This window comes from Aquarana catesbeiana, linkage group LG01, assembly GCF_042186555.1.
Source record: "Aquarana catesbeiana isolate 2022-GZ linkage group LG01, ASM4218655v1, whole genome shotgun sequence".
NCBI classification, from domain to species: Eukaryota; Metazoa; Chordata; class Amphibia; order Anura; family Ranidae; genus Aquarana; species Aquarana catesbeiana.
The window spans coordinates 642,505,643-642,522,302 of record NC_133324.1 but is presented as its reverse complement, the minus strand read 5'-3'; the positions used below and the strand labels follow the sequence as shown (position 1 = coordinate 642,522,302).

Here is a 16,660-nt window from a genome sequence, read left to right as displayed (position 1 = left end):
AGTTCTGCCACAACAGAACACTGTCAGCTCATGTCTATGCCTATCATTCCTTTTCCTATACTTCTCTTTTTTCTTCCTCTCCAAGTTTTCTCTTTACCACTCCGCTCTCTATCCTATGGTTATGTCTCTTCTTAAACATGAGCAACCCCGCCCCTTTTGTCTACTAGCCGCAGCCATGTCACAGGCTGGCAGCGAGGACCCCACACCTGCCCCTCTCTCACCCTCTGCAAGCTCAGAGTGCGGCAGCATACAGTTGGGGCTTGGGGATGGACCATCCCCAAGCTCATTTCCAAGCTGAGACGCAGAGATATTCCCTTTCCCGCCACAGCCAGGAAGGCAGAGCTTTTCAGGCTCTTCTTCCCACCTCCAGCTACAGCCGGGCCCAGCACCCAGCAGGTATCCCTGCAATCCATCTCTGGGGCCATTCACCAGCTGCATTCTTTGATCTCCTCCTTAACCGCAACAGTTTCGGACGTCCAGACCAGAGTCACCCTTTTGGAAGTTCGGCCACCCACGGCCCTCCCTGATCTGGTCTTGATCCTGATGACAGCTTCTCCTTCTGCAGGTACACCAGGCTCTACACCTATCATCCACCTCAATCATCTTGTCCCGGCCAGCATCAGGAAGGATATACTAGAGGGCAAAGACATCAATTTGGTATCCCTGCTCATCTCAGCCCACAACTTAGCTGACAACAAATCCCAAGCCTGGGGGGACCTCTCAGTAGTTGTCAAGTCGAAAGACCCTAGGCTCTCCTAAGCTGTCACCCACCGAGTTTGCCCTGGCCTTCGGGATGTTCAGGGACGTCCTTTGTTCAGCCACCCCCAGCAGAAGGGAGGAGCTGGACCTATACCTCCATGCAGTGTTAGATTTTGCTTACAAATAAGGTGGCTTTGCCTTCTACGACTACCATTGGTCGTTCTCAGCCAAAGCAGCAAGACACGCCCAGTTCCAGATCAGTACTGACTGGAGCGGCACAGACATGGAACTATTCTGTCGCCACTTTGCTGGTCTTAGTTCCCCACTCTGTGCGATTTGCCAATCATCCACCCACACAGCAAATTGGTGCTCTGAGGCAGCCACAAGATGCCCCGTCAATTTCCCTTTCACCTCCGGCTTCAAACAGGGCCCATTAGGCCCACCACAACAGCAACAGGTAGACAAGTTGGGACGACCAGTCTTTTCAGTGGGGGGCGCGGCGATATGCAACAATTTCAACCAAGGCGGGTTCTCCTTCAGCCAGTGACGTCTACTGCACGTCTGTACTTCATGCCACAAGGCTCACCCAAAGTCCACTTGTCGTCTGAAGCAGCTTAACAAATCCTGACTAAGCCGGGTGGGTGTCTTGTGGCCGAGCTTTTACCTCTCCGTACACCCCCCCCTTCACTGGCAGTATTCCTGCTACCCAGCTTCACGGCAGGATTCCACACCGACTTCATCACCTTACCCCTCTCCACTTACGAGGGCAAGAACCTACAGTCAGCAGCCATCGATGCTCAGGCCATAGACACCCTCTTACAGACGGAGTTAGATAAAGGGTTCATCATCGGCCCCTTCTCACAGTCACCTTTCCAGATTTGGAGAGTCAGCCCTATTGGGCTTGTCAAGGGCAAGTTCACAAATAAACTCCGCTTAGTTTACGACTTGTCTGCTCCTCATTTCTCACATATTCTTAGTTTGAACTCCCTGATCCCTTCGGAGGAATTTTCTCTCAAGTATACGTCAGTTAACATGGCCATCCAGGCCATCATTAAAATAGGCACTGGCGCCTGGCTATCCAAAGCAGATATCACAGATGTCTTCAAGCCCCTGCCTATCGAACCATCCCTCTGGCGGTGGCACGGCATGAAGTGGAGAGATTCTTACTATTTTGCCACCAAGCTGACCTTTGGCTCTAAAAGCAGCCCATGGCTGTTTGACGTTTTCGCCCAGTCCCTAATTTGGATCCTATCACACCAGGCCCAGTGCCACAAGGTTATCCATTATCTCGACGACTTTTTGTTAATTGAACGGCCAGACGTACCCCCTGGTAGATCTAGACAGGCTAAGAGTGGCCTTTAACAATCTCAATGTGCCTATAGCCAAACAGTTGGCTACAAGTGGAAGGCCCGTCACAATCCATCACCTTCTTGGGTATCGTCCTAGACACGCAGGCTATGCAGGCTAGCCTGCCTGCTGACAAGCTAGCCCGTGTTAGGTCGGTCATTCACAATTTTATCTGGTCACAAGGCTGTACTAAAAGACAGGTGCAGTCCTCGGTAGATATGTTTGATTTTGCGAGCAGGATTATTCTGCAGGGGCAGTCGTTCATCTCACGGCTCTTAGTCTTTCTTGCCCGAGTACAGGACCCCAACCAAGTCCTCAGACTAGACCCAACAGCAGGGCCGATCCTAGGGTCACAGGTGCCTGGGTGCAGAAATATTTCTGGCGCCCCCACATGGGCGTGGTCATTTTAGTAACTCCTCCCCTTTACAAATATTTCTATGGCAACGACTCAACTACAGAGATGCTCCACCACAAAGTCTTCATTACCCTGGGATCCTTACAGGTACAATAAACAAAATACAGGAAGAGAAGCAAGAGTACTTTATTGGGACCTGGAGGGGGGCCTCTCTGATGGAGACAGAGAGCGCTTCTGTTAGAGAGTCTGTTAGAAAGAGCCCCCAGAAATACTACAGACATGATACAGGAGATGATCAGAGACTGCAGACATACTACAGGAGATGATTAGAGACTGCAGACATACTACAGGAGATGATCAGAGACTGCAGACATACTACAGGAGATTATCAGAGACTGCAGACATAGTATACTAGATGATCAGAGACTGCAGACATAGTACAGGAGATGATCAGAGACTGCAGACATAGTATACTAGATGATCAGAGACTGCAGACATAGTACACTAGATGATCAGAGACTGCAGACATGGTACAGGAGACCGTCAGGGACTGCAGACATAATACAGGAGATGATCAGAGACTGCAGACATAGTACAGGAGATAGTCAGAGACTGCAGACATAGTACAGGAGATGGTCAGAGACTGCAGACATAGTACAGGAGATGATCAGAGACTGCAGACATACTACAGGAGATGATCCGAAACTGCAGACTAAGGATGAGCTCCAGCGTGTTCGCAAGCTGCACGTGCAGAGCCCACCAGGAAGTCGGCAATGCGCTGCGCTAATCACAAGCTGTGTGACATTTCCCGATCTCTGCAGCCGCACATCGGGAAATGTCTCACTGCTTGTGATTAGCGCTGTGCAGTGCCGAGTTCCTGGCGGGCTCTGCACGTGCAGCTTGCGAACACACTGGAGCTCATCCTTAGTCTGCAGACATAGTACAGGAGATGGTCCATTAGACCCCTTTCACACTGGAGGCGTTTTTCAGGTGCTTTAGTGTTAAAAATAGCACCTGGAAAAAGCCTTATCTGCAATCCCACTGTGAGAGCCCGAATGCTTTCACACTGGAGCAGAGCACTGGCACGACGTCCAAAAAATTCCTGCAAGTAGCTTCTTTGAGGCGCCTTAGGAGTGTTGTATACACTGCTCCTAAAGCACCCTTGTCCATTGAAATCAATAGGCAGTGCCTGCAAAGCGCCTCGGCAGTTGCGCCTTTGAACCCTTTAGTGGGGGTTAAATGTACCCCTAAAGCGACGGTAAAGCGCCACTAAAAGTAGCAGCGCATTACCGCCAATGCCCCCGCACTGTCAGTGTGAAAGGGCTCTTAGTACATCTCATTAAACATCACATCTGTAAATGAACTACTGAGGTGCAGGAAGGTACAGGGCCTGTGTATCCTATGTAATCTATCATGCCATAAAACATCTCCTAGCAGGGGCAGCCCAGAGCACATCTAAAGGTGTGCAGGGGATGCCATTCCTACACACAGCACACTGACTCACCTCAGTTCTCTCTCTGTGCAGCCGGAGATGGGAGGGGGAGGCATTCCAACTGGTGTTGGTAGAGACAGTGCGGGATCCCAGTGTGAGGAATTTATTCCCGCACATCAGCAGCCACTGACTAGAACCCTCGTGTCAGAAGAGGAGCGCCCCTCCCCCGAGCACTGCCAGGCTGGACGGGCTGCCCTATGCTCACACTGGAGTTCTGGACAGACACTCACAAGGAGAGAAGGAGGGAGGGGAGAAGTCTGGCTCTTCGGCGCCCCCACCTCTGCAGGCACCTGGGTGCAAAGCACCCTTCGCACCCTGGGTAGGATCGGCCCTGCCCAACAGCCATAGTGGACTTAACTATGTGGGACGAGTTCCTCACCAACTGGAACAGCATATCCATGTTTATTCCCTCAGTATTAGCCCGGTCGCCACAAGTAGTCACAGACGCTGCAGCCTCCACAGGCTTTGCTGCTATTTTTGGCCACCACTGGTTCGCCAGTTCCTGGCCTCCAGGAATCTGGAGGCCAGGAATATATATACAATATATATAAAAATATATATACTGTATATCTAAAGTAAACCTGTTGAGCTTTTGATAGAGTAGGAAATAAAAAAAGAAAACAGTTCTTTTCTGTACAGCAAAAAAATCATACACACTTCGCCTCAATAAGTCATATTTAGAACTCCTTTTTACTGAAATACCTGTGTTCTGAGTGCAGTTCTGAAAACCTAAATATTTACATGCATTTGTAATGCATTTGCAGTGTGTTTTTTGGCATTATTTAAAGTGTTTGTAAAGGCTATTTTTATAAAAAATAACAAACACATCATACTTACCTGCTCTGTGTAATAGTTTTGCACATAGCATCCCTGATTTTTATGTTCTCAGATCTGCTCTTGGCCCCTCTCCCCTGCCGAGTGCCCCCATAACAAGTCACTTGCTATGGGGGCACTCTTGCACACTCACTTCTGAGCCCCACTCTCTGTGTTTATAAGACACAGAGAGCGCAGCTCAGCCCCTCTCCCACCTCACTGGCTGTGACTGACAGCAGTAGGAGCTAAGGGGTTAACACCAGCCCTTCTGTAGGGGGTCTGGGCACACAAGGGAGTCCAGAGAGCAGGTGAAATCAGATGCGGGCAGGACAGGGAAGGGGGATCAGTGTGGTGGGGGGCAATTACAGGAACAATGCCTTTTGTATTTCGGCCTGCATCAGCTGAATGCTGGTTTTTCCCTCCTACTGGCTTTCAGCTGCTGCAGGGAGAAGCACACAGGGCATTGTACCTGTAAAAGCCCGCTCAGCACATTGATTCCCTTCCCTGTCCGGCCCACACCTGATTTTCCCTTACTGTGTGCCTAGACACTTCCCCACCCCCACTGGCTGCTGAAGGTACACAGGGGGATGTTTAGGATTGAGAGTATAGAAGGGGTTGGTAATTTACCAGGCCCCTTCCTTTTCTAAATAAACACAGTAAGTGATCAGTACTGTGTAGTAAACTGTGTTTACTATGCTTCCGTTTATGAATGAACAGGAACCTCTGTCTCCTGTTCATTCATCTGCAGTGCATATGAGGCTGCAGTGAAAGGAAGAATCTGTATCCTCAGTTCCCTTCTCTGTCTCAGAGGTGAGATACCAGGGGTCTGTTTAAAGTCCTGATATTTCGCCCAAGCTCCTCCAACAGTGTTGCAAAAGAGAACATTTAAAAAAAAAAAAAAAAATTTAAAATGTAAAAAATATTACATTTTGGAAAATATATTTTTTAAATTGTAAAAAAAACAAAAAAAAAACTTTTAAAATATAGTAAAAGATAATTTAAAAAATTGTAAAAAAAAAATTTAAAAAAATTGTAAAACAAATAATTAGGGCTTCTTCACACGGTTCTCTGGCCCATACAGTGTAAATGTGCAGTTTGTGTGAGTGGAGCTGTCTGTTACTCCATGAGGATGCAGCAGCAGTATAACCAGAGCTGCAGGTCCTAATTTGATAAGTGTGCAGGTGTGGGTGAGTGGCCCCAAATAAACACTGTCAATGTTTGGAGGCCATACTCCTGCATCCACATGCCTGTCAACATAGGACCTGCAGCTGTGTTCGTACAGCTAGTGTGTCCCGGTAGCGCAACACAGCAATAGCCACATTAAAAAAAAAAAAAAAAAAAAGATTTACACTGTACAGGTCACAGCACCTATATGAATGAGCCCCAAGATCTCATTTACATACAGAACTTTATTAACTCAATACAATTTTATCTTTGAGGTTTTGCAGAAATTTTGTAAGTTATGTTGTGTGTATCTCCAATAAGTAATGATTTTAATGCACTTTTAGCAAAATAATAATTTTCATGGTACAATATTTCTTACTGAAAAGATTAGAATAGGATACAAACAGGGTTATATAGAAATGTTATAAATGCATAAGAAATGAATAATGGTATCAAATATTATATATTAAAGCGTTTGTTAACCCAAAAAAAAAAAAGCGTGTTATATGATACAGTGCTTGTCCTGTGTCATTTGGCTGCCTGTAACAGCTAAAAAACCTAGCTTTGATTATATGAAGGTGTGTTCTGGCTCTATGAGCGGCATGTTGAGACGCCCCTTCTCTTCCACAGATTGTACCACTTGCTCACTAAGATTTTCTTTAATCCGAGGCACTTTAATTAACTTTCCACCTAACTAGGTACTCCCTGATGTTCTTTTTTGTAGATCACTTTTCTAGTGGATAGATGTGGATTAACTAGAGCAAACTGAAGGGGTTATCTATACATCTTCCTTTATAGTTTTGCAAGCTGCCTGTCTATCCTTTATTGGATTGTATGGGGGTAGGATTCAGTAATATAGCTAATCACATAAATTATGTTTTGTATTTTTATTTTATCATATTATTACTAAGCAATATCTTACATATATCTCCATAGATCCTTAATTGAAGCAACGAACTGTGGTACAAACCGCATACTAACATCTCATGTGTGGTCTCTCTCGGTTATTGCAATTGGGGTGGATCAGTGTGGACAGGTGTGGACCAACGACCAACCTCATTGTCTTTCGTACACTGGGGCGGTTGATATGTGATACAGTTACCGTCATTATTCCAGCAGTGAGACTCTTATGGTGACCATCTTTGGGTATGTACCCTCCATGCGATTATTATCCTGTATGTTCCTCATTCAAAGCAATTGTTTAGACTGATGTATGTAATATGTTACTCAATATGTTTAATTTTGATTTCATTATATAGTGTGATCCTGCTCCATGACTTTCCCCTGATGAAGGGACGTCTTTACAGTCCCGAAACGCGTTGGACTGTCTGGACTATCTAGGATAATCACTACCATCAACACCATTGTTTTTAATGGTTTTCTAATATTTGTATTTATGTACAGTGTTATGTCATATTGTATATTCTGAATAAATTATTTTATTTTTTATTTTTGTTGCCGTTAAAGTCCCACTCTTTTGGGCGTTTCCTCTTTATCTCTTATCCCAGGGATCTTGGCAACCTCTATGGTTCAGTTGGATGTTCATCCTTTTTTAAAAAACCTAGATGATCCTGCCAGTTTCTCCCCTCCCCTCTGTAAACTGACCAGGGTAATCATGGCTCCTGATCCCCGACACCGTGGTCAGTTTGCATGCCTCTGTCATTCGCAGCCTGCTGTCCTGTGTCTCCTCTGTCTCCTGTGTCCTCCTCCCCTCTTCCCCTCCCTGCCTGTCAGCTTGTGACAGTGCTGCTCCAGCTGCTCAAATAACTCTTACCTGTATGCACCATCCGTGCTGTGTCCTTATGCAGTGTCCCCCACTGTGTGTGATTTATTTAAAAAATGCTGTAAATACCTCATGTAAGAGCCGAGATCCGCGATCCCATGACATGGCCGGGTCTCTCCTCCTCCCCTCTTCATCCCCTCCCAAGTAACGTCAGAGGGGGAACCTTGGCCCCTCCCACTAGATCTGACTAAGGAGAAAAGGAGAGACCCGGCCGGTCATGTGATTGATGATCTTGGCTTTTACATGAGGTATTTACAGCATTTTTTTTATAAATCACACACAGAGGAGGACACTGCATAAGGAGACAGCAAGGATGGTGCATACTTTTTAGAGTGGCTTAACAACCACTTTAATCAACCATAAATAAATGTGTATAATACGTAAACATTTTAAATAAAGAAGCAATGATTTAAAATAAAGAGAGAAAAAGAAAAAAAAAAGGTTGAAAAAGATAAAAGAAGGGGAGATGGGGTGTAGGGAGAAGGAAGAAGAGAGGAAGAAGAGTGGGTTTAGCATATGTCAGGCTCAGGTGGATGACAAATGTAGTTATATAACTTACGACAGAAAAGCAAAGAATTATCAATATTAAGTTTGTTGTTATAGTTGAGCCATGGTGACCAGACTTTTAAAAAGCTAGAATAGTTATCAAGTAGAATAGTGGTAAATTTTTCATGAACCGTGGTGGCCAATAATTCTTCCTTTCAAAATTCAGGGATGGATTTCTCTAAGCTTTAGCAATAGTTTGTTGTGTGGCCAAAAAAATACATTTTGAATGTAGAATGTAAAATGCGTATGGTCAGTGCTGGGACAAGGTAATTTAGCGCCCAGGGCAAAGACACCAAACTGCGCCCCCCCCCCTCCACACACTCACAAGATGTATGACCATCATGTGTTAGCAAATCCCCCCTCCAAAAAAAATAAAAAATTGAGCACTAATCGGCATACTTAGCCTCAAACACAAATAATACCCCCTATCATCCTCACTAGAATAAATTCTATCTATCTAAATTCTATCTATCTATCTAAATCCCCATTTCTAACAGCCCCAATATTTCCTATCCTAGCACAAATCCCGCCCCATCACCTCTGCTAGCAAACCCCCCCCAAATCCCCCTCCTAGCACAAATCCTCCCCCCATCTCCATGGCACAAATCCTCTCTCCTTCACAATTTCTCTTTCCCCCACCTCCCCACCCTCAACAGAACAAATCCCCCCTCCTGGAAAAAATCCTCATCCTCCCAGCACATATCCCCCCACCTAGCACAAATCCTCATCCTCCCAGCACAAATCTTACCCCTATCACCCCCCAAAATCCCCCTCCTAGCACAAATCCTCCCCCCAAATCTCCCTTCTAGAACAAATACCCCCAATCATCCCTACTAGCATTAATCCCCCCCAATCCCCATTTCTAACAGCCCCAATATTTCCTATCCTAGCACAAACCCCCCCCCCAAACACCCCTACTAGAAAAAAAATCTTATCCTGGCACCCCTCAAATTCCCTATCCCAGGAGAACCCCCCCAGAATTCCCTTCCTAACACAACAGCACAAATACACCCCCCATATCATTCCCACCTAGAAGTAATCATTTTCTCCCTACAAAGACTCTCATTCCTCCCCTTGTGTCCTCAGTGCAGCTCTCCCTTCCCTCAGCTTGGCAGCAGCTTTCCTCACACACAGACCTCAGATACAGTGCAGCACATCGCTCTCTGATGCCCATCTTCCGACGTTCCTCCTCATGTTGTCCTGTCAGAGCTGAGGAGGAGCCGATTTCTAAACTTGCCTGTGCGGCAGCTAGCGGGAGGGATACCGCTGCTGAAGGGGACCGGGATCGTGGCTCAGAGATGCCCGCCTCCCACCCACACTGCTTTCCACTTCCAGCTAGAGCCAGGCTCCTTGGCTCCTGACTAGTGTGTATAATGACAGGTGTGAAGCACATTGCTAGCACTTCACCTGTGCCCTCCCCTCCTATAGAAAATCGTACCGCCCAGGGCATCCGACCCTGCCTTGTACCCGCCCTGCGTATGGTGTAAAGGAGCTCATAATGAGACTCTGCATAATCTATCCATTTATAACAAACATACCTACAGAGTCCACTATTTTTTTTTTGTTTTTGTACATAAATGTCAACTCACTGTTTCTGCTGTAGAAACTGTGGAAATGCAGCTGTTTTTTTTCCTCAATACTGTTGACTGTCGACTGTAGACAGAAGCTCTGAATGAAGACTCAAAATTGGATGCTGTCAAACTGTCTTTCTTTGGTAGTCGGATGAGGAAACGAAGGCAAGGTACGCTCTTGTGGATAGTTTCCCTGGAAAAATAAGTGCTTTTAAATTCAATGTACAAGTACAGTGTGACTTTTCTTACTGTATACCTGTAGTACAATTTGAATCACTTCCTTAACACATTTAAAGCTGAAATCGAGGCAGGTACAAGATAAAACATTATGATTCAGTTACGTGTTCATTATATTAATTAAAAAAATCATTAAGGGCACTTTCACACTGGGGCAGTGAGAGCGTTGGCTGTAAAGCATCGCTAGTTTTAGTTATTGTTTTTGACAGAGACAGCAGGACTCGGCCCCGTCCCAGCTCCCATGTCACTGGCTATGATTGAGAGCAGTGAGGGCCAATGGCTTCTGCTGCTATCAATCTATCCAATGAGGACCCGACAGTGGCTGGTGCTGCTGAGCTCATGCTCGTCGCTGAACGATCGGGTTCAAGTGAGAAAAAGGGGGTCTCTGGGGGGCAGCTGCAGCACAGAAGGTTTTTCACCTTAATGCATAGAATATATTAAGGTGAAAAAAACACGAGACTTTACAACTCCTTTAAGAATGACTACACTTTAAGCACCTAAAATCTCAGCCAGACTGCTGGATTTCTCATTGGGTGAAAGCCCCCAGGACCTCTGATCAGAATTCAGGAAGCTTAAAGCAGAGATGAAAACCTTTTAGAATGCATCAAAGTAATCTTTCAATAGGAATCAACCACTGGTTACAATAAGAAGAAAACCTCTATTGTGGGATTTTAAAGGCAATAAAAAAGTAGTTTTGGAAAAAATTCATTTATTAACAATGTAGACAAATTCCATAGAAAAATTCAAGCATAGCACATGTAACTATAAAAACATCGTATATTGAAATAGAGTGGAAGATGATACTTAATCCAACGCATTTTAAAATGTAATAGTAGTTAAAATCTTCATCAGGGATATTGTATTGCTTATCTATAGAAAATCAAAAAATACAATATTTAGGATTTACATGTAAAATTCATGTACAAAACACATAAGTACAGGCTGAGGCGTGCCGCATCATCGTGGATGACGAGGAGCATCAGGATGATGCCCTAACATCACAGAAAAGGACACAGAGGAAGGCATTTGGTGCCATTCTTCCTTTCAGCAAGGTTGCTGAAGGAGCTCCAGCACTGGCGGTGTACCCTTCGCTTCCAGCTCTCTGAGTGACATTGGACCGGATTCTGGCTCCATTTGTTGAGTAAGCGCTCTCTGCCAACAGATGTTGGCAAGTGAGGTTTTTCAGCTCAGCCTTGATTGTCGTTATTTTTGTATTATAGAGTACCCGGATTATATGCCTTCAAGTACCAATTTTGGGATTACTTATATCCGGTCTTCCTGTAGAAAAGAGGGGCAATACTGTTTTTTTGTGGGACCCTCCTTGCTGGTGCTCTGGGGAATGCATCTGCTATCTGATCAATTTTGTAATGAAAAGTAAGTCATCATCTATGTATGCCCTTAGTTAGGTTTATTGTACATGATTTTTACATGTAAATCCTAAATATTGTATTTTTTTTATTTTCTATAGATAAGAGATACGATATCCCTGATAAAGATTTTAACTACTATTACATTTTGAAACGCGTTGGATTAAGTATCATCTTCCACTCTATTTCAATATACAATGTTTTTATAGTTACATGTCCTATGCTTGAATTTTTCTATGGAATTTGTCTACATTGTTAATAAACAATTTTTTTCCTAAACTACTTTTTTATTGCCTTTAAAATCCCACAATAGAGGTTTTCTTCTTATTGTATAATTTACAAGGGGTGATGGCAATCACATGACCTCACTAAAGAGATGAGAGGATTAGGCAGTCACACTGTCATTGACTCCTATATACAGAGCATCATGGTAAAGACACAAAGAGAGCAGCGCCATCTAAGTGCAGCAAGTAGTGAACTTTTAATCCATAAAAGACCATATGTCTTTTATGGATTAAAAGTTCACTACTTGCTGCACTTAGATGGCACTGCTCTCTTTGTGTCTTTGCTTTCCACAGAGTCTCTTCTAGCTTGTTATGAGCCAGCAGCTGTCCACAGTCAGCTTATCCAAGACCACCATTAGTGCTTGTGCTATATATGAACTTCCACATATGCACTCCCTGTGACAGAGAGTTTTTAATTGCCCACTCTCTCTCCATCCAGCTGATAGAGTGCACATGAGTACATGTACTTTTTCCTGTGTTTGAACCTACAGAGCATCATGGTCACTGACTCACATGAGCAGGCTCTTGAGTCCCTAAGACCAGAGCTGGAAGATGCCCTTCTCAAACTTAAAGCGGTATTGAACCCAAAACCAAAACTGTAATATATTGCAGCTTACCAATCCTTAGATGCGGTGGCTGCATTACCTTTCTTTTTTTAGCTTTTTCCCCTATGTTTTCACCTGGTGATCTGGCCAGTAACATACCTCCTGGATTAGAGTGCCCCCACTTTGGATGAAGGAGCAGAGGAGCACCTTTGTAAAGCAGCACTGTCAGTCTGGGGGTAGGGACGTGTTAGATGTACTAGCAGATTTAGATACACTAACAAATGAAAGTCAAATTCCAGCTAACACTAAAGCTCTTCAAACCAGATCCACAGCGATGTTCCAAGAACTCCAGCCTGCAACAACCATTAAATGCCTGGAGTTTGACAGATTCCACCTGGTCCTGGGACCACAGTGGACCAAAAATAGACATAGTCATGAAACCTAGCTATTAAAAAGAAGGAGGCAATCTTTCAGGCAGCTTGAAACAACCTCACTTTCCAATGCCACTAATATGGACTCTAATTGACTCTCAATACTACTGCAATACGAAAAAGAAAATGTATTTAGCCCTATCTGTCTAATCTGATTTGAACCAAATTAAATGTGCCTGGGGCTTTTTTTTCAAGCTGGTGTTTCAACACTACAGGAAAACACACATTACTCCCATCTTCAGATTAAGCACAAGATTCTTGAGAGTTCTGATCTTCTCCTTTCATCTCAGCCCCTGACTTGTCCAAGATGATCCTTATCAGACAAACCTGTTCCTTGCTGATATGCAAGGTCTCATCTCAAAAGCCATCCAACTCTTCAAGTCATCTTGGAAGTGTGTTTGGGGTCATTATCATGTTGGAAAACTTCCCTGCAGCCCAGTCTCCGAAGGGAGAGGATCAAACTTTGCTTCAGTATGTCACAGTACATGTTGGCATTCATGGTTCCTTCAATGAACTGTAGCTCCCCAGTGCTGGCAGCACTCATGTGGCCCCAGACCATGACACTCCCACCACCATGCTTGACTGTAGGCAAGACACACTTGTCTTTGTACTCCTCACCTGGTTGCCGCCACACACGCTTGACACCATCTGAACCAAATAAGTTTACCTTGGTCTCATCAGACCATAGTACTTGGTTCCTGTAATCCATGTCCTTAGTTGTCTTCAGAAACTGTTTGCGGGCTTTCTTTTGCATCATCTTTAGAAGGGGCTTCCTTCTGGGGCGACAGCCATGCAGACCAATTTGATGCAGCGTGTGGCATATGGTCTGAGCATTGACTGGCCGACCTCCAATCCCTTCAACCTCTGCAGCAATGCTGGCAGCATTCATATGTCTATTTCCCAAAGACAACCTCTGTGCACATGCTGAGCTATGATGCTGAGCATGTGCACTCAACTTCTTTGGTTGCCCATGGCAAGGCCTGTTCTGAGTGGAACCTGGCCTGTTAAACCTCTGTATGGTCTTGGCCACCATGCTGCAGCTCAGTTACAGGGTCTTGGCAATCTTCATATTGCCTAGGCCATCTTTATGTAGAGCAACAATTCTTTTTTTAGAGTTCTTTGCCATGAGGTGCCATGTTGAACTTCCAGTAACCAGTATGAGAGAGTGAGAGCAATAACACCAAATTTAACACACTTGCTCCCCATTCACACCTGAGACCTTAACTAACACTAACGAGTCACATGACATCAGGGAGGGAAAATGGCTAATTGGGCCCAATTTGAACATTTTCACTTAAGGTGTACTCACATTTATTGCCAGCGGCTTAGACAATAATGGTTGAGTGAGTTATTTTGAGGGGACAGAATATTTACACTGTTATACAATCTGTACACTCACTACTTTACATTGTAGCAAAGTGTCATTTCTTCAGTGTTGTCACATGAAAAGATATAATAAAATATTTACAAAAATGTGAGGGGTGTACTCACTTTTGTGCGATACTGTATAAGTTTGGTTTTATATACCATGTTACAGCTTAGATGTAAACCTATAGTTCTCTGGTTTCAAATCTTAACTTCAGTCACTAAAGTCATTAAGATTCAACCTGTGAATGCAGTGTTTACTTCATCAGAGCTAGACCTAGCCCATTCTTCACCTTACATGTTACACTGGTTTTAATTGCAAACCTTATGATAAAACTATATACTCTTCATGAGCATTATTGTATGGTTGAACCTCAAAGTTGTTGATTCCATGATTATATGCTGCTATTTGTTTTTTGCCAGTTGAAATAGCGCAGTGCTAAATAGCAAAAAATGGCCTTGTCATGAAAGGGATAAACCTTCCAGAGCTCAAGTGGTTAACATTTGGAAGTACCTTCGAATAAAAGGATTTTTCACGATAAATATCATGTACAAATGAATGAATACCCAAACTGGAAACAACCCTTTGGCTTACCTCCTCCCTTCAACCATCTATTCAAGAAACAATACCAACAATTTTTGATGATTTCTTTTTTGTTTCACGTGTTATTATTGGTTTGAATTTAGAAACTCCAAAACTTTTAAAATGACCTCATTAGCGCCACACTAGACCCTATTTGACTTACATCTCCACAGCACTTCAATTCAGACTGATATCCCTATTTTTTTTTCTTTTCTCTTTTATTATTTTTCATTACCTCTCATTTTCTATATATTTCATAACTTGCCATTTTTAAACATCTACGCTTATAAACTAAATTAAAACTTTAAAACTTTGCAAAGGGGCTCAGTACAACTTGGTTTAATAAACTGGAAATCAGATTTTATTATAAAGCACAGATACAATACTTCTATAGCATGTTCTAAATTTGGCCATTCTGTACCGAAAATGATTTAAACAGAATTTGTTACGTCTTTTTTTATTTAAAAAGTTAGAGAACCTTCAGCTTTCAATCATAAAACGAAAGTGAACATAAAGTAATAAACAATATCAGTCAGTGTATATTAAATATATTTTCTTACCTATACTTTGGATGAATTATTCCATAAATAATAGGATTATAAATTGCAGAGGCTTTAGCAATAACTGCAGGAACAGTCTTGGAATATGTGTTTAAAGATTTCCCATGGCTAAAATAAACAAAACAGAAAATGTATTAAAAATAAACAAAATGTAAAAAATGTAAAAATGCTGCCTGTTTGTGTTTGGAAACCAATTAGGGGCAGAGAGGGATCACTTTGATGCAGTGCCCAGCTAGGACAACTATTGAAATATACAATATAATAATCTCTGTTTTTATACAAAATTTGTTTGAATTTTAATTGTGTAAATCAATTTAGAATCTTTATTGTTAACATGCGGTCATGCCCCTTTAGCACCTCACCGGTTATATACGTAAGATGTTTGGATTTAATCAAGGGCATCTTTCCATTTCTATTGCATACAGCAGGTCAGTGTCCAGACCAGAGTCTGTGGCTTTCCCCCAGCTGTGTCCATCTGCTCTATAAGCAAGAAAATATTTAGAATCTGCACAGCAGTGTTGGTACTAGCCATAGAGGGATCACTTTGATGCGGTTGGAAAACTTGAACATGTGTTGTAATGTATGCAAGCCAATAATCCACGTTTTTATACAAACGTTTGCTAGAAATAGTTATGGGTGTATAACAGTCTGCATAGGGTTAATTTAGAATCGATTAGAGGGCACCCTGTTAGTCAAAACTGACCATAGTTTAGATTGCGGTTCAGATAAGCAGATGTTTTGTTTGTTTATGCTATGGACTTTGCTGTACAAATCTCTCCTGTACTTAAAACTCTACTGAAAACTGTGGTTGTTAGCTGCCCTACTGAATAAGAGTGCAAGTGTAACCTGCTTGGGCTATTCCTGGTGTCCCTATCTCTTGCCTATAGCTGTCAAATACCAGTTGGGAATGTTCTCTACACAACTTGGTGCTTGGATGTGAGCAGCACTCTAAAGGGACAAACCCCTATTGCTGAACAAAGTAAAAAAAGTAAACAAATAGCACAATAGCAAATGCTAGCCAGCAAGAGGAGAACTGCTTACCCATATAAAAAGAGGCAACAGTTGATTGTAACCCACCAGGCCTCATTAGAGGGACATCAAGAAGGTAGAGGTAGATACAGGTCTTTTTTAGTGAGGGAGGTGGTATCACAAGAGATGACTTCTACACCTCATTAACTGATAAAGAGTGCTTTATAGAAATTGTTTCTTGAGGTGTCAGAAGCGTCTTAGCGCTCCTGCTCCTCATTCCAGTATCCTGGTTTTGACGATAGCTTTCTCACTGTCTGTCTGTCTACCTGCAAGGTGATTAATGTGACCAGTCTCTGGGTGGAGACAAGACCTGATTTAAGCCAGCCAAACATTCAGTCTCATGCTTGTGATAGAGAGTGATTACATGTGTAATATCTGATCAAGCTCCCTGTCTGTCTGCCCTGCTCCCTGTCTGTCTGTCTAGTTTACTAGATTTCCCTGTGTATGACCTTGGACCGGATATCAGACTTTTCTCTGAACTCTGCCTGC

The 16,660-nt window shown here is 43.4% G+C and overlaps 1 protein-coding gene across 1 annotated transcript in view; it reads right to left on the bottom strand.

The window, feature by feature from the left end:
* LOC141109805 (melanopsin-B-like) overlaps positions 1 to 16,660 on the bottom strand; it is a 283,394-nt gene that overhangs the window by 50,696 nt on the left and 216,038 nt on the right. Inside the window, exons 7-8 of the mRNA XM_073601074.1 lie at positions 15,143 to 15,250; positions 9,789 to 9,963 (exon numbers count right to left, since the gene is read on the bottom strand). Of these exons, the coding sequence (XP_073457175.1) occupies positions 9,789 to 9,963; positions 15,143 to 15,250 (283 nt within the window). The remainder of the gene's footprint in view (positions 1 to 9,788; positions 9,964 to 15,142; positions 15,251 to 16,660) is intronic.